Source organism: Beta vulgaris, chromosome 9 (genome assembly GCF_026745355.1).
Source record: "Beta vulgaris subsp. vulgaris cultivar EL10 chromosome 9, EL10.2, whole genome shotgun sequence".
NCBI lineage: Eukaryota > Viridiplantae > Streptophyta > Magnoliopsida > Caryophyllales > Amaranthaceae > Beta > Beta vulgaris.
The window spans coordinates 45,096,708-45,115,831 of NC_079210.1; the positions used below are offsets into that span (position 1 = coordinate 45,096,708).

The 19,124-nt window shown below is 36.5% G+C and overlaps 2 protein-coding genes across 2 annotated transcripts; one reads left to right on the forward strand and one right to left on the reverse strand.

The window, feature by feature from the left end:
• Positions 1–586: 586 nt before the first annotated feature.
• Positions 587–6,113, forward strand: LOC104904002 (uncharacterized). The gene is made up of 5 exons (XM_010692170.4): positions 587–1,097; positions 3,605–3,732; positions 3,962–4,276; positions 4,363–4,532; positions 5,501–6,113. Exons 1-5 carry the CDS (start codon positions 807–809, stop codon positions 5,869–5,871), a joined length of 1,275 nt encoding a protein of 424 aa, XP_010690472.2. The 5' UTR covers positions 587–806; the 3' UTR covers positions 5,872–6,113.
• Positions 6,114–7,037: 924 nt separating this feature from the next.
• LOC104904004 (uncharacterized) lies at positions 7,038–17,896 on the reverse strand. Its single transcript, XM_010692172.4, has 13 exons — positions 17,330–17,896; positions 15,374–15,447; positions 14,968–15,051; positions 14,802–14,882; positions 13,481–13,561; positions 12,963–13,055; positions 12,107–12,286; positions 11,940–12,007; positions 9,274–9,325; positions 9,020–9,073; positions 8,857–8,949; positions 8,514–8,580; positions 7,038–7,550 (listed from the first exon to the last, which is right to left on the reverse strand). The coding sequence occupies exons 1-13, from the start codon at positions 17,472–17,474 to the stop codon at positions 7,462–7,464; spliced, it is 1,161 nt and encodes a 386-aa protein (XP_010690474.2). The 5' UTR covers positions 17,475–17,896; the 3' UTR covers positions 7,038–7,461.
• Positions 17,897–19,124: the final 1,228 nt, after the last annotated feature.

The window sequence follows — 19,124 nt, forward strand, 5'->3', positions numbered from 1 at the left end:
GAAGTCTATCATTCTGATATAGTTTGGGAAGAATATTCTTGATCGAGTCAGGTTGACCGCATCCGATATTCCAATACCTTCATGTTGAGTCTCAAACTTCAACCAATGAGAATAATTTCTCATACCTAAAAACAAAAGAACCATACTCACAACTCCCATAGGGGAGAAGGAGATTTCCAAAACAGAAATTAAAAACCCCATAATAGGGTTTGAGAAAAACTCATAAAGAGAGACTAATTTATTGAACAAAACAAGAAAATGAATTAAAAAACTGAAAATAAAAGGGGAAAGGGGCTTACCATGGATGAAAACATCCATGGCAGCCCCTAATTGATGAAGAAGAGGTAGAGGAGGCTAGGGTTTGAGAGAGAGAAAAAGAGAGGGAAGGCTAGGGTTTGGAGAGAGTGTTGAGCAAATGAACCTAAAACAATGAGAGAATCAGCTAATTCTCACAATTCAAAAAAATAAATAACTTTTGCTTACCCCTAATTATACATAACCCATAAGGCCATAATCTAAGCATTTACGCTTACGCTCACGCTCACGCTCAAATTTTCGTTTTATCTTTATCTTACCTATTAAAAAAAAAAAAAAACCAAAATACAACCTAAAGACCGACGTATCATACAGCGCAATTTTGCAACTCTACCCATCTGCTCGGTTACTTCAGAATGAGATGAAGTCACAAACCTAAGACTTTTCTCCTATGGCCGCTTAAAACCATCTTATTCCCTCTAATATCCTTAAACCCAGAATTCAGAAACAAAAACACCCACTTGGGTACTTCTTAGTTTCTAATATTGTTGATGATGGGTGAAGGTAACAGGGACAAGAGTAAGAAGAAGAAGAAGAGAGGTGGTGCTAAAAGAAGGATGACTGTTGAACAAACTTCAGCTTTAAAATCTGTAAATGAATGGGTTTATTTGGCTCAACATGCTGATGAACAAGAGAAGATCAAAGAGGATGATTTTCTACCTGAAATTATGCGTATTGCTAGAGTTTCTGAGAATATTGTGTTTGAATTGCATTCTCATACTATTTGCAGTGATGGGTTTTTATCCCCTTCTGCTCTTGTTGAGAAAGCTCATCAAAATGGGGTCAGTTTTGCTTCCCTAATCTCATTTTTATTTTTTGAAGTACTATATTTGCTGGGATTTGTGGAGAAAAAAAGAAGTGATTTTTGTCAGTTTTTGTTGTTGGTTTTGTATGATTTGGATTAGTTTTAATGATAGTGGTTTTGTGTGTTTGTGTGCTGCAACGAACCCATGTGATGTAGGTTTGATGGGGACATTGAAACTTTGTTACCTATTGGAACATTTGCTGATATCATTTGGTTTTTATTAGGGTATTTGGTTAAGTTTTGAGTCCAATGACCAAATTGGACCTATAGAAGAAGAGGGGTAGTATAAATCTACTCATATAAAGTTTCCAAATATCAACTTTGTTATAGTTGGACAAATAGAAGAACTGAAGAAGAGGGGTAGTATAATTCTATTCATATAGAAAGATTATTTTGATTACATGAGTAACTACTTCTACCTTTTATAAATCTACTCGCATAAAGTTTCCAATTATCAACTTTTTTTGTAATTTGTACTTTTTCTTGAATACAAAATATTAATAGGCGAAGTTGTGTGTTGACAAGCGGGAAAGTGGAGATGTGTAGATTAAGTAGAAACAATGATAGTATTAGATATCTAATAGTTTGTCAAATATATGAATCTTCATAACCCCTCCTCTGCCTCAAAAACTTGGTAAGAATTCCTAGACTAAGTGCTTGCAAAGCATTGTTTAATTGAGGAAATATGCATTTTGTGTTATTTAAGTAAGCGAGAAATGCAAGCTCTTGATTATGTACTAAATGAGTTTTGCTGATCATGTCAATGACATTCGAAGCCTTAATTCATGCCATTACCCTAGTTCTTCCGATGAGGAAAGGTGTATACTTTTTATAATTCATTTCCCTCCAATTTAATTTATTGGAACCTTTCTTTTATCCTAGTTCCTCTAGTGAGGCTCCTATCAGGCACAACATTGGCGGGTTAAACCGATGTAACCTTAGCTCTGCCATAAATTTGGACAACTTTTAGATGCTCTATCAACCTAGTATGTTCATCTATAGATATGGTTAGAATTCTAAATTGAACGAGTTGTACTTTTCTTCTGTCTACTAGTACTATCAATTTTTATGATATCTGTATCTTCCTTAGACAAAGAGGGAAGAGACAGTCAACCTCTTCACACTGTTGGCAGCTAAAAAGACATATTTGATGGAAAAAGCATGTGAACCCATTTTGCTGTGACCTGTGATTGAGTACCAAATGAATTCAAGAAAGGATAACTACTTTCCCTGATTTCTGGATTCTGTTTGAGGGATATACATATGGCTTCTTATACCTATGTGGTGTGTTATCACTGTTACGTAAGGGCGGGGTAAAGAAAGTTAACATGGTTCCTCTTATTTTACTTCAATACTTCAAAATTTTAAGATGCTTGGCAATATTACTAGATGCACATCCTTGCAAGTCAGCCCAGAGATATTACTCTTCCATCACTATGTTGAGTATGTTCAGTTAGGGAAAGTTTGAGTTCGTGATTTGTGAAGTTTGATCTTTTTTTGGTGCTTCTTTATATGATCAGCTGGTTTTAGCCAATGTTGGTTTCCTCTTGGTTAACTTCATAATTTTAGATGGCTGGCTATATTATAAAATTATAAATCCTTGCAAGGCATTTCAGAGATGTTCCTCTCCTGTCACTTTGTTGATTTAGGGGAAGTCTTATTTTGTGATTCCTAAAGTTTGATCTTTCAGATGTTTCTTCATGGCCTGCTTGCTCTGGCTAAGGGGTGTAGTCGTGTGGATGCATGCGTATTTTCGCTCTTAAAAAGCTTAAAAACTTATTTATGTATGTCGTTGAAATTTGCTTGATTCAGGCGGTGTACATAACTGTAGAAGTTTATCTCTCCTGGTCATTTAGTTTAGGTGTCTGGTCCTGATTAGGCTCTAACAGAAACACTGGTCGAATTCATGGAAAAAGAGACTTAAGGATGCTGGATTGCTGCTTTCTTTGTGTGTCAGATATCTCCAATAATTGGCAATTTGACCTTTTTGTATTAGACATTTAGTTGTTGTGAGGTAGAAGCAATAAGAATCATTGATGGATGAGTTGTTGTTTTTCGCTCAAGTAGGAGGTTTGACTTCGATATTTTGAAGTCATGTTGGAAGAGTATGCCATATGGTGGATTGGGGGTTAATGCCCTAAATTTGAGACTCTGGTTTTTGTTTTCTTGTCATGATGGAATAAATTTCTTTGTAACTATTTATACATCAATGCTTCCTTATGGCTCTGGCTTCGTAAACCTGTATTACAGAGATTGTTCCACAATATTTCTTTGATCTCTGCGAGTTATCATTGTCGTCATACTAGAATTCTAAGGTTCTCGTCTGCTATTGAATGTTTTATCAGCATTGATCCATCTTTTTGCAGTCTGATGTGGACAAGTTAGGTGCTTCATTCTTTTAGCTCATTACGTTCTGAGTGAAAATGACAGTCTTAATCGTTTGTAAGATGTGTGATTTATATTGCTGTAATGTCTTCAGAACAGGTGAAAGTTCTTGCTTTGACTGATCATGACACAATGTCTGGTATCCCCGAGGCCCTGCAAGCGGCCGGTAGATTTGGTATCAAGATTATTCCAGGTGTTGAGATCAGTTCAGTTTTCTCTACTACAAGGCAAGCATTATTTCCTTTCCACTAAATATAAATGTGTAGCTGGGGTCTTGGAGATACTTTATCAACATTTTAATGATTAACTACTTGGAATCATCCTTTTGAATGGATAGTGTAGACTGTAGTGAACTGTTACTGCTAGTTACTTCAGTAATCAGAAAAACAATTTATTTATTTATGGTAAGCTGATAAGCTTATTACCTTGACATACATTAACTGAATTGATTAGCAGAGATGAATCTGAAGCAGAAGAACCAGTTCACATTCTTGCATATTATAGCAGCTGTGGACCTGCAAGATTTGAAGAGTTAGATCAATTTTTGGCCAACATAAGGGACGGACGTTACCTTCGTGCCAAAAATATGCTCGCAAAACTTGCGAAACTCAAAAAGCCCGTCAAGTGGGAACGTGTCATAAAGATTGCAGGCAATGGAGTTGCTCCTGGGAGACTGCATGTAGCTCGTGCTTTGTTGGAAGCTGGCCATGTTGAAGATCTTAAACAAGCATTCGATCGGTATCTTCATGATGGGGGCCCTGCTTATTCCAAGTAATATCTGAAGCTCAATAGTGACTTTTCATTAATTGTGAATGTGTTGATGGACCACAATTGGTATCTATTTGTCCTGGGTGCAGGGGAAGTGAGCCTTCTGCGGAAGAAGCTGTGCAAATGGTGTGTAAAACTGGGGGAATAGCTGTCTTGGCACATCCATGGGCATTAAAAAATCCTTCCCCAGTAGTCAACAGATTGAAGGAGGCAGGTCTCCATGGAATTGAAGTTTACAGAAGTGATGGAAGACTTGCAGGTTCATGATTTTTAAGTATTTCCAGTACTAATGTTGCCTGTCGTGGCTCTTGTAACATTAGCTTTCCATCAGTATGTTTGTTGCCTTTTGAAGATGTATAGAGTTGACTTCACAGCTGAAACCTTTATGGCTTGGCAATGAATGGTGGTAATGGTGATGATTTATAGGTAAATATGTGATGAAATTCTCATGTCAATGTCTATGGAATACTTATTTATTCCAAAATTCCTCTTTCCTTATATTTCCATTACCACTTTAAGGTGGTATTGAATGGTAATGCAACTTCATGAAGAAAAACAGATGTTTGAAGATGAAGTTTCATAACCATGGACATTGGCATGAGTCATGACCGCATGAGATTTCTTTCCCACAATTTCATATAAATTCATTACCATCATTTATTACCGGTTACTAAACGGGTGGTTAAAGGTTTGACAATAGCACAGTGGCATACAACATCGCTCAAACCATTGTTTTATTTACTTATCTGTTTTGCTAAGAGTTCTTAATATGATTGCCTGTCCCTACTCCCTAGATGAAGAAATTTGATAATTTTTCAGCTGAGAAGTATTTATTATGTCAAGTTTGTTTTTGAAAACCTTACCGATTCTCATAATACAGTTACAGCAGTTTAATAAAAGGCTTTCAATGGAGCTTATAGATGCAGGATCACTTTTTCACGTCGATGTAAAACGACACTCAATTTCGTGAAGTGGGAAAAGAAATTGAAAATAGATGCTACTCTATTGAAGACATTCATGATTCTGTGTTTGCTTTTAGTGTATTAATCTTAATCCAGTTCTTTGTCTTCTTTTATATTCGAAACTTCAAGAGAATCTTGTTATTTGAATAAATTGCTATGGTTTGAAGGCTAGTACTTATGATTGAAGTTACCTTAAAAGAAGTGATCAACCTTAAATTTACTTGTTTTTAAGATTCAAGCTGATTGTCTTTTCTTCCTGCAACAGTATATAGTGACCTTGCTGATGCTCATGGCCTCTTAAAGCTTGGAGGATCAGACTATCACGGAAGAGGCGGGCGTTCAGAATCTCCTCTAGGAAGTGTTAGCCTACCTGTGTTGGCTGCCCGTGATTTTCTGAAGGTAGCCCGACCAATTTGGTGTGATGCCATTAGAAATATTTTGGAGCAATGTATTAAGGACCCTTCTGAGCCAAATCTAAAGCATATCACCAGGTTTGGAACCAGAAGAATTAATACTTGTAATTGTGAGAAGGATCTGATTAACAGTTGCTTGAGATCATGGCTCACTAGGGAAGAGATGCAGCATGCAGATTTCCAGGCAACCATGTTGAAGCTATCTGATGTTGCAGTAAATTAAGAGGAAAACTCACATTATCCACTTTTTTGGATGTTTGTGTTCTAAATTTATTTGTATAAACAGAATTGTATCTGATTACAAGGCATCCTAAGTGTGAAAGTTATGCACATTGCAGGCCATTTTTAATTGCACCATTGTGCATTTTAGCTCTAAGAACTGTGTATCTCAGTATGAGTTGCTGAAAAATGACGAATATTATCTTTAAATTCTTTAGGAGCATGTTTTGCGTATTTTTGGTTGTACCATTGTGCATTTTAGCTGTAAGAATTCTGCATCTCAGTATTGTTTGCTGAAAATGACGAATATAATTTCCAAAATACTTTATGTAGGATCATTTTTGCTTTATTCTGGGCATAATGTAAAGTCATTTTGGAATTTATCTGGACATGTTCAACACATTACATTGCACCTTCTATTTAGGGATGACAATTGGGCGGGGCAGGTGTGGAGGATAGTACCTCCACACCGGCATAAAATTCCAATCCCCATCCCCGCCTCACCAACCATTGCGTGGGAAAATTCCAGACTCATCCCCGCCCTACCAAGTACGTAATTATACCCATCCCTGCCCCACACCCGCATGGGTACTCATACCCGCTTCATACCCACGTCATACCCACTTCATCCCCACCCCCATCACCCGCATGGGTATTCGCATCCGTTTTGTACCTGTGTCATACCCACATGTTTATATTTTGCAAGATAAAATTATTAATAATATAAGTATATAAATAGAATTTTTTATCACATATATGTGGGGCGGGTGGGGATAGCATAAAATCCATACACGCTCCACCAGCCATCGCGGGTAAGATTTTAATCTCCATCCCCACCAAATCTAGACTCATCCCCACCCACTTGGGCGGGGATGGGGAAGATCTCCTACTTGACCCGCTCCACTACCATCCTTACTTCTATTTATGCTTCTATTTCAGTCCAGACATGCCCATATGAAGATATAAGCTTGTTTATGTCTTATTAGCTACTTGGCTTGTGGAAAAGGTAAGATGACAAATTTGCACCAACAATCCATACCAATCAATGAACCAAATATGACATTGTAGGATATTCAACCTGTGAAATTGGATTGATAATTGCATTTCTTATGGCTAAACAGTTTTCCATATTAAACGGAAACTTTGTAATTAAATTGAACAACATATATCTAATGCTAAGTAAATGGAACTTGAAGTTCCCCATAGGGAAATTTACATTCAAAAATAACAATGCCTATGATTAATGTGTCTTACATAGCGTATACATTGGAAAAAAGAGTATGCTCAGCACCTGTACCTAATTTTCAACTAGGTCATATATGAGTAACATTTGTGGTAAGAGACCTCTTTAACATATATGTACATCATCAATCATACAGTATAATTTAAGCAAAATCGAATGGCCAATTGCTTTGTAACTGCTCAACAATCAAGCAAATCCACAGACCAAAAATGTCTAACATACCACACCACGGCAAACTGAGCCCAAATCACAGCCACCGAGTCATACTCGAGTGCTACCATATCCATTCACTTCACACCATTTTCAACCACGAGATTTGAGACTTGGAAAACTTTGTGCTTCAGCAGCAATTCAACCAAATTTCTTCTGCACTTTCTTTTTCATAGCTTTTTGACCATGATATACAAAGGAGTCTACTATCCCTGCAACTGTGAAAGTACCTGACAAAGAACATGTTCTATTTCAGTACTCTTAATGTCCTACCCAATTCAGTAGCACAAAAGCAGAAACCAATATGGGAAATGCAGATGTGATCAAGGTCTTCTTTCAAAACAAAAAAACTATTCACACTTCAATAATGAGTTATCTTCGTGATAAAAATATATGGTTCAACCGTTCAAGATGGCAAGTGGCCAAGTATTTTTGTCGAAAGTAATGTAGGTTGGGGGGAAAGGGGCCGGGGGGGGGGGGGGTTCTCCAAACAGTTCAGTCCAAACTCTGAAGTTGATTTATGGATCACTGAATTTTTCAATTGACTGGTTGAAAACATAATATTTTCAGACATTATACCTCATGTTCTTAAACTACTCCGTCCATCTAGAATAATTGTCACATTGTTCCACAAATACTTGCATCATATATCCCCTTCCCATCACTTTGACATTCGAAACAAGTAATCATAGACCATTACTATTTTTAGAGAGATGACAGATTTTACAGGTTATCCTAACAAAGTATACGTGACCATTATATTCTGACATCAGGAATACCTTTGTTCTTTTTGGGGCAGTGAAAGAGAAGGATAAGGGCATGAAGATAACAATTTTGAGGTCGGCTGGAAAATATGGGGACGGGATGTGTGTATCAAGGGTACCTCTCGGAGGCGGATCTGTATTTCACACACAGCTCCAAATCTAAGCCCAAAAAAAATAAAGGAAAAGCCTTTTGAGGTGTCTCTCCCTCTCACGGTGCTACATAGGTTACAAGAGCTGGATGCTAGTAGAAATTTCCTATATTAGGGCCCATTTGTAACAGAGCACAGTATAGCTATTTGGTAGAAACAAGAAACAAATATGAAATATCAGAAATACACGTCCAGAATCAGTAGGGTGGTATCTATGAAGTAAAGAGGGATGGATTGGTTAAAAGGTAAGAGAAGGAGAAAGAAGGCTTGTAAGTTGTACCTCCAATTATTGCACAGACATTCGTCATGAAGTGCAAAAAAGACATGCGCTTCTCCGTGTAATTTACCTAGAATGCCAAAAAAAAAAAACACCCAATTTCAATATTTGCATATACAAAGCTAACTAAAGATGCGTGTTCTAGTTTGCAGAGAAAAATAAGGTTATAGAAAGGTTAACCACATACTCGAAAACCACCTATTAAAGAGAAGGATAAAGGACATGATTATACAAACTATAATTCTCAAAACAAAGTAGTTGAAGTCAGACAAAATGACAAAATATACCAATAAGGAGTTTATGAAGTTGTAGAGCTGAGGCTTTATGTTAAGACATAGATACCCACCTTGACTGGAGATAGATCATAATAAAAGAAAACCCCAGGAATAGTCTGATAGCGTCCTGATTCTGAATTCTTAAAATGCTCTGTCACAGAGAACTGAACGAAAACCATTACTGACATGAGATAAGGAAAACATCATGACAACAGTTCTGATGTGGATTAATACCTGATTAGAATGGATAGTACGTTGTTTTGCATCGGTGTATATTGTTGGGACGACCTAAAAGGTAAGTATCAGAATTTAATGTGAATTCTAGAGAACATCAAGCAATACACGAGTAGTATATCTTAATTCTCAAGACTAAATCACTCCCAACATATGTATGAGACGTCCACAGGGCAGTGAAAATTTGAATATTTAGAAGGAAAAAAGACAGCAGCGGATAAACAAGAAATGAATAGCGTAATCAGGGAGCCAACCTTGAGAAAATACTGGTACGATCCACTCGTTGTCTCTTGCAACCAAGGTACCCTGAAACAGTATTATTTATTATGATATACATCGATATTATTCAAACCTCAAATGACAGCAACAGAAATTCAAAATTTTAGCAGAATATAGGTGGATCTAAGTAGTAAAGAGGGTATACACACAGATGATGCATACCTATCCTTTCTAAGACTTGTCAAAAGTAAGAACAAAATTTTAAAAAAATTCACATAAATTAAAGGTCAAAAAATGTTGTGTAGAACTCTAGTTGGCTAGACACAGGGAGGGGACACACGACAGGAGCGAGAAAAATGAAAAAAACTAATTGAATACATTATTGGACACTTGAGATTATTTTGGGAAGTTAACCACCATAGTTGGCACCATTCTAGAAAAATTAATAATTGGGATTATTATGACAAGACCACCTATAGTTTGGATTATTCTTTTGTATTTTTCCTAAATTTCAAGTGTTATCAATTGGAATCTTATAAAGCACAATCTCAAATAATATTCCAAATCCACCACCTTATAGAATCCAACACAGAAAATCAAAAGGACAAGCCCAAAACACAATCAAACGTGCTAAATAGCAAGCTCAAGAGTTGAGTGGGACATTTTCCATACTTATCTTAGTCCTTAGTTCTCTAAGATAAGTGCAATTCCAAGTGTTGAGTCATATAGTCCCAATGCAATTCCAAGTGTTGAGTCATATAGTCCCAATGACCAATATGGATCCAGGGGGGGGGGGTGCTGAGAGTCTGCAGCCACGCCCTCCAATCTTCCAAGGCTTGCTTACAAAATCCCAAAGAGGTCTCCTAGCATGAGTTCGGCCTTTTGTCATATCAATAAGTGTTTCATTCGTAATTATATATGGCCATGAACAGAATAATAATTCATTCAGGTTCCCAGTCAAGATTGACCATCTCTGATCATGACTAGTGAATTACAACCCTCAAGAAAGAAATTTACATCCGCTTCACAAGTGATCTCTCAGAGGTTACTCGAATCAAAGACCTTTTCTTTCCAACTTTTCTAAGTTACTGGTATTTTGAAGGGGTCGTCCGAGCATGGCAGTGTTAGCACATGTGAGTCTGGTATTCTTTGGAAGCAGGATGCTATTCTCCAAGATTCATAATGTTGCCAAGATTTGCCGTCAACCAGGGGTCCCACGAGCATATATTATTAACTTCAAGATGAAATTTCAGGTGTCATTTAAGTCATATGTGGTTTAAATGACCAATATGACCCACAGTTTGTAGATACTTTCTTAAAATTTAAACCCGACACCACACCTAGCCTCTAAGCTACAGATGATTTGAGAAATGTGATAGAGGGGGTTGGGTGAATCAGAGTCACAAGGCTATGATACTGGATCGGGGTAATGTCTGGTCAATAGGTCCTATATAATAATGTGCACTGCAGCTAAGTAATTCGTAACGGATTCAATGCTTAGCCTATAACAGGTACCCTAGGCTACCCAAAGGGAAACCGGATACTGTGCGCAAATGTCTTCAGTTCTAAGTTCTAACTAGACATATCGTAGTCCAGTAGATGCTAATTTAGGCTTTTCAACCAAGGGACATAACTTGTTCTAAAAAGGTCGCCCCTAAGGCTCTACTACTAGGTTGAATTCCCATTAATATAAATTGACTTGCAAGTGGCAACTAGTCCAATTGTCCAAACACACCTCACATTCTCAATTCATGGTTGAATCTAACACTTGTACCTCTCCAAGATGGGATAAATAGCAACTCAATCAACACTAGACAGCAACCAATCCCAAGGTCACTTATCTGACACCTCCAACGCAAACGCCAAAACTCTGAATGATCGCTAAGTCATGCTTTGAAACCTTGTATCAAAAATTAACATAGCATGGGCATGCTTTTGTCCCATATGGGTTTATTGTTTTCCTGAGCTCAACTTAAGTACAAAAACCTAGGACAATAAGACTACAAAAGTTAACAGATAGTCCCTCCTTTTCAAAGTAAATGTTACCCTTGCTTTTGGCAGGTTTATGAAAAAGAGGAGCTGTACATACTAGAAAGAGAGCAAAATCTTTGCTTTTTGGACAAGGAGAGAAAAATTAGGATTGAGGATCCATATGCTGAAAAGGGAAGGAATGTAACACCTATATTCAAAACTTCCCAAATTGAAATGCAAAATTTACTTAGAAACAGAGGGAGCAACTGTTTAGTAATTATGTCTTAATTGAGGCCAAATATATAGTGGAAAAGTGGCCATTTACATCACTCCCTCCATTCCACAACGTTTTTTCAAGTTGACCTCTCACAAAGATTGAGAAAAGTCGATAAGAACCCATAGTAATAGTTTTTTGTGGGATAGTTCCTCAAAATCCCAAAAAGAGATTGGTTAACCGGTACATTCATCCTAAAACATTCCAAAAAGAAAAGTAAAAACAAACATTATAAAATGGAGGGGGTAATAGATATGAGATGAGAATGCTCTGCAAATTTGCAGCAAAAAATGCTCTCTTAAGGGATGTACAAATTGAATGCACCACAACACCTAAGGCCATAGGCATGGCTGAAACACTACGCGCTTTCCCCTTCTCTTTAGAACACTTTTTAGAAATGGCAAACTTTTTTTTTTCAACTTAGAGTTCAATAGTTCAAGATAAAAAGGGACTTACCCATCCAGAGGGTTTACAGCGCCAGGAAAATAGTCCCCAAAAGCTAATCTGTGGATCCTGTGACTTATCTGTCATGAATCACAAAGAACTGCACTAAGTCTCAGAATTTATAAGAAAAAGAGCAAGTATATGAAAAACTTGAGGAAAATTGATATATCATAACTCACATTGTAGTTGTCCTTTTGAACTGCAAACAGATCATCAAAACTGAATTCCGTCATATGGAAGGTCTTTCCAGGAATAAAGTGAAAAGTTCCTACCACCTTATTAACTTCCAGAAATCCATTAATATTACATCCTTCACCTTTTTCCTCATGAATCTTCTGAAAGAATCCTTCTCTTTCGCACTGCTCAAGCGAGAGGAGGAAAAAATCAGGAGAGAAATAATTTGTATGTAAAGTAGAAGATTGCGACAGAAAAAAAAGATCTGCGCATAATAGGCACATTTAACAAGCGATACAGTAGAAGAGGAATCTCGAACAAAAACTAGCAACACGCATCACGGCTCTTGTTAAGTGTCTGATATTTGAAGTCATCTGTTGTATATTTAAAGACTGAATATCATGCCAAAATCTGGACCTCCATAGACCAACATCAGGATCTGACTGGGTGGTGGTGATTGTTGTTCGTGTTGTGGTAGGCAGGGAAATTTCACATTTAATGTATGCAGAAATATTCCAAGTTAAGAGACAATATAAGTAATACCAATAACAATCTTGCAAGAAGAATTCTGGGTCTATTAAACTTATTCCTGCAGCATTAGCTTTGTTTGCAACATCATTCATTGATAACGAGCAGTTCTACTCCTAGCAGAATTCGTTACGGCAGTTTCATGATCCTAGCTCCAAGCCATATCACTTCAACCCCCCCCCCCCCCGGCCGCCCCCGACAGAACAAGTTTCAAATCAAATAGCTTCACAAAAAACATTAAGACCCGCGACAATAGTTCACATTTTAAAGGAATTTCTTGTCCATCTTCTTTTAGAACAGGCAGTTTAACTAAATGACTCCAAGCACACTCACCTGATCAATCAAATCCATGTTTGTCAATGCCCATCCCTTCTTTCTGTAAGCCTCACGAACTTCTTCACAAGAGTTGCAACAATGGTCATCAGACTGCAGAAGAAAGGAAAATTAAGGAGTGCATTGAAAAAACAGAGCCAACTTCTTGCACTTTATAAACATGCAAAAAAAAAGTTCCTGTCCATTAAATTCTTTCCTCACAGTCCCATTAAAGAAAGGTCATGCATCAAAAAAGTGCTAATATAAGTTTTAGTGCTTATGCAGAAATCCTCAGAACACCATTTTTCTCCCTATCTTAGAACCAGTAAAGTATACTATGCCATAGAATCAGAAACATTCAGAAAACAAAATATTATTGAATAATGTAGTCATGGAATTCTTGACATTATAGGTTACATACTAGCTGGATTGAGATTCAGCTGCCTCATAAAGTTCTAAACAATAAGCACTACAACAGAAAGAAATAGCTGCCTCATATAAGATTGTGTGAAATATAGTTAATAGACAAGCAAAATTACCGTTTCTGCTCCATAACATGAACCACAATACTCCTCGTTGTGTTCAAGCCTACCACCATGCTTCTGTAAAGGCTTCTCAATCTACAGGCGAAAGTATTAGGATTAATAAAACCATGCACTAATATATAACAATGCTACTTCCTATCCTAACTATATCTGATAGTTGACTTCATCTTGTCATGTTTATATATCCTTCACCATACTTCTCTTACAAAAAAAAAAGGGGAGTTGAGAATTCAGAGAGTTGCTAGCGGAGATAAATGAAATAATTCAGTAGAATTCTCGGTCTATATCTTTTTGAAAAAATAAGATTAAATTATTTAAAACTCGAAAAAAAGCATCTTAAAGAATGCAAAGGCAAACATGACAATTTAGGAGGGAAGGATATAAATCGGAGGAGGAAACACACAATAAGATGTTCAGCAAAAGATATCAAGGGGATATATCAATTAATCACTACCAATTGGATGAGATTATATAAACTCTTCAACTCGTTCACATTGCTATAAGTTTATTTAATTTTATTATAATCTCTAGTCAACATAACAATGAACCAATACTTCAAAACAACATAAAATATTCATCAAGGTTTCTAAGCGCTTTCTGTCTCATGCACTGAAGAAATCGAGGAACCAGAAAAGAAGCATACAAATCACATTAAACTATGATGTTAGAATGAGACAGTTTGTTGGTGAATTTACTCAACTTATCTCCCACTCAAATGAAAGATATTATGCGTCACATGGTCCACTCTTCTAAGACAAGGTTGGAGCCATTAACTAAACCCAAGCACTCCCTTTATTTTGATTCTATCTCTCGGATGATTAGCCACAGTTTTCTATATAGATGTAGAGTTATTAATGGCGTTTAAGGCTCCTTGTGATCTTAACTTCATTTTCGGACTAAGGCTTGTTCGGTTCGTATTTAATATATTAGGTTTCATGGACTAAATTTAACAACAGAAATTTGTATAGCCAACACGGATATGTATGCTTGATTTCCTGGTGTGTTTGAAGTACATGTCAACATCTCTCCATATTCGATATTCTTTTTTGAAGTTATCCATATTCGACTTCATATATATTATCCCTTAAGCCCTTAACATACTTCAGGATACTCTTACAAAGTCTTATTTGAGAAGTTATGTACACAGATTAGCATATGGTTTGCTGTAGACTTTCGAAATTGATAACCTAAAGCGATAAACGAGTATATACACTAGACAAGAAAAAATAGTAAAGCTAAAGTGACCTGAAACTCAGTGAAGTATTTAGTTAAAATACAAAAGAGATATCAGAAAATATAGGGTCCCTTATCTAACCTTTGGAGCTCCAATGCCATCTTTCTTAGCTTCGATCATTCTCCCATGAGCATCAACTCTTGTTTTCACTATGTCATGCCTCTACAAATAAATCAAAAACAAATTTATGCTCAGAAACTAGAGGATGGAAGAATAAGGCCGGAGAGCATGTCTCTCAGTTACATACTATGTCAAAATGCCGCTCTCCACTAATATCTTCAGCGTCAACACTGAGAATTGTGCAAGGAATTTCTGGGAAAGTAACATTGAACTGCAATTAACACCAGAAGGGTAAGGATCAAATAATGACAAGTGAAACAGAAAGAAGCTACATACTATCCACGAGAGCCAGTTTAACCAAACAAAGATGAGATAGAAGAGTGAAAAAGGAATTCAAATTTCACTGACTTGCACATTAAACAAACTGCAATGTTGTATTGTTGAAAAGACAAAAGAAATACTAAAATGAAAAATTAGGAAAGACGATATGAGAATTGTTGGAGCTGAGGCAAGAATTGTGAACCTTGTCACATAACCCAAACATTAAGACTCTTTGTAACATACAAGGTAAACAAGCAGAATTATGTACTTACATTGATATGAAGGGTTCCCCCTCTAGATGTATCCACTACAAGGGTCGTCTCTGTAACTGTATGCAGATATGATGCTGCAGCAAAATGTAAATGCGTGCATTAGAAGTGGTTAGGGATGAGAAGAGCACAAAAAGGCTGTCTTGGTTACTAGGTAGACCAAGGTACAATGTTTGATCTCAAAACTTTTAGCTGATTAATTTGTCAGATAACATGATCATATCCGCGACAATCATTCTTGGAGTACACCGAGCAGATGCTCCGGAAAGTTACACCATATTGAGATGGATCCTATCCAAATTGAAAATGTTGAGCATCATTGACACCATTGCTATGACTCAAGTAAGTCAAGCAGGATGCTACAGAACGTCTTCTTTTTTTTTTTTTGAGGGGACTACAGAACGTCTTCTCATGCATCATATAACAAGATACACAAGCTCTAAACAATTCTCTCAGCAGTCCTAAACTCATAATGTCACTAAAGAGAACAAACCTTTAAAACCAACATGCATAGAGAACATCTAAGCCTTTATAAGTATATGAGACTGGTTAAGCTATAAATGAATTACAATAGAAGCAATTAACTTAAAATACTTCATCTGACAATAAAAGTTCAACCTCAAACAAGAAAATAACCACTGATACTGTCATCATGCACCAATTCATAGTAAGGGCAACTGAATTAGTCCAACGCGCATTAACCAACTAACTAAATACCAACTGAGCCTTTTGAACCATTGTTCTCACGTAAAAGGACAGGTCAAAAAACCCAAAAATCAAGTGCTTTGAGTATAGGCTGTGCACTCCATGACGTAGAAAAGCTAAGACACACAAAGTCCATGTCAACATATCTCGTCTTCTTTTCAACTCTCCAAATAGCTTCTCTCATAAAAGGATGCTCTCCATACAATAATTTTATCCCAATACCTCTAATAGTACTCCAGCCTAGGAAACAAGGGGGTAACAAAATGCTCCTATAACTACAATCATAATCATTGCACAACATGCAAAATGACCCTCCCACCTAATTAGACCCTTGATTCAAAATTTGACTAATAGTCCAGCTCCCCGCAACTTCAGGCACAAGAAGTTATTGAGACAATCAAATCTAGACCATTGTAAATTTGTAATCCAAAGCTAAAATATTATCAATAATGACTCTTTTAGCACCATTAATAATGATCAAGTGCTTATTTGGTTTGACATCAAAAAGACATGGAAAGTAAGAATTCCTAGAAAGTGGAATATTATAGAGTTGTTTGGCAAGCGGAATATTGTAGAGTTGTTTGGTAGACCAAAACATAGGAAACTAGACTTCCTAATAAGTTCTACTTCCTACAAAATGGAGAACATATACGATTACTATATGGAGGATATATTTGACTACTTATAGGGTTTACTTCTTTATTTGGATTCCTGATAAGGTATCATTTGAGGAGGTATAAGATACTTAGGTCCCCACTAAGTAGAACTTCATATAGGAAACTTTACTTCCCATGATCAACAAAACAAAATTCGGCACTTCCGAAGAAATCCAACTACATGAGGAAATAAATTATCCTTAGGAAGTATTTCTTCCTATGTTCAACCAAACGACCACTAATGTACCCATTTACTCAAATCAAATGCTCTTCAGTTCACTAATAACTCAGACCAATTTGTCAGATATTTCAGCCAACATTCCTCACCAAACAAACAACCCAAAAAAATGACCATTCTAATGAGTTCTTCGTACAAAGTACAACCCACATCACTGCCTATGTAAGGAACAATTCCCTGGCCCACTAAATACTACCATTACCAATTTACCATCAAATTAAAAACAACCCATTAAATGAAAAACAAAGAAAAAAAGGAAACTTGAAAACTTAGATGAAGCAAAAAGAAACTAAAGCAAAGAACTTTATATACTACTACAAATTAACATCTAATTAAAGAAAGAGAGAGAGAAAGACATACAGAGCTCGAAGAAGAAGAGGAAGAACATGATGATAGTAGAAACAAGGGTGACAACACCACCAGAGAAAGTTCTTTTGTAAAAATCTTCATTGATTTTAGGGTAGGCGTCCAAATCTCGAAGCTTTTGAGTTAAGATGTTGTGCATTTTAGAATTCAGAATTTACCCACCAAAAATTTTCTTCAGAAAAATAATTCTCCAAATTCTTTGAGATTTTTGTTTTTCATTAACCCACCAAAAAATCTCCAATTTCCCACCAAAATCTCTGGGAATTTTTCGGCTGGGGAAGAACGGAGATGGGTGCTTATGAAAGAAACCGTTGGAATCTCGGAAATGTATAAAAAATTGAGAGTAGGTGGGGTTAATTATTCTTGCTTAATCAATAATTATCTTCATTTGTTCATTTTAGGGAAAAAAAAAGAGGTTTTTGGAGGTGATGGAAGTGTAGAAAGAGAGAAGGAAGGGAAAGTTTATGTAAAATTTGCCAGATTATTGGTCAAGAATCAAGATGTTGGAGGAGTTCATATTATTGTGATTTTGGATATTCAACGTTGTGAATTATGGTATTCAGTAGGTCAATTTCACACATCACATTACCATCTTATGATGATTGGTTTGATCGTGGTGGGGTAGGATTTACAATGCATAGACTTGTTTTTTCTAATTTATTTTGAGTTCAAATCAATTACGCTCTAGACAATACTTTTACTATCATATATCAGTTCAGTTCAACTGTTTTATGTCGAACAGAACAGGCTCTTAAAGGTTAAATTACAACTTGTCGTAAATATACTAACCTTTGTTTCTAAATAAGTATAATATTTGACTTTTACGTTTGCAGAATGACAATTGGGTAGGGCGGGTGTGGAGGATGGTCTATCCACACTCGCATATCATTCTCGTCCCCATCCCCGCTCAACCCGCCCATTGAGGGGGGAAATTCCACACCAATCCTAGCCCACCAGGTACTTATTTAAACCCATCGCCGCCCACCACCTGCATGGATGCTCGCGCCCGCTCGGTACCGTGTCGTACCCACTATATACCCGCAACACCTCCCGATAATTCCAAACAATGTGACAAAACTAAAGTCGCAAGATAAAATTATTAATAATATAAGTATATATATAAATTGGATTTTAATAATAAATATTCAATATATATTACTTCCTCCGTTTTTTAATAAGTAACACACTTCTCTCAAAAAGCTCTCCCATAAAAGGGATAAATGTATCACTTATTAAAAACCGTAGGTTAGTATATTTTTAACAGATAGTAAAGAATGAGATGAAGAAGAAGGACCGGCGAGGATGGGGCTACGCTAGTGGTGATGGGGCGGGGCGGGCGAGAATGAGGTGGGTATAGTATAAAATTCACACCCGCTACACCACCCATTGCGGGTATGATTTACATCCCCATTCCCACCAAACCTAGACCCGTCCCCGCCCTAATTCGGCCCCACTCCATCCGTACGTTTGTTGATGCACAAGTTTAACAATTAAATTAAAATATCTAATTATGTATTTCTAAAAGTTATAAAAAGTTCATATTATGCAAATATTCATTGAAACGAATCCAACAACATTTTATATGGTCATTTTTATTTATATATATTAGCAAAAAAATACGGTCAAAATGAAATGTGCGAATAATGCAAAAGTAAAAGTATTGCTTAAAAAGAAACAGAGGAAGAAATTAATAATGATGGTATCTTTTATATTAAAAAAAAAAACATATCAAAATGACACTTTGTGCAATTTAGGGAAAAAATATGAGTGTTTTAAGGATTTCTCAATA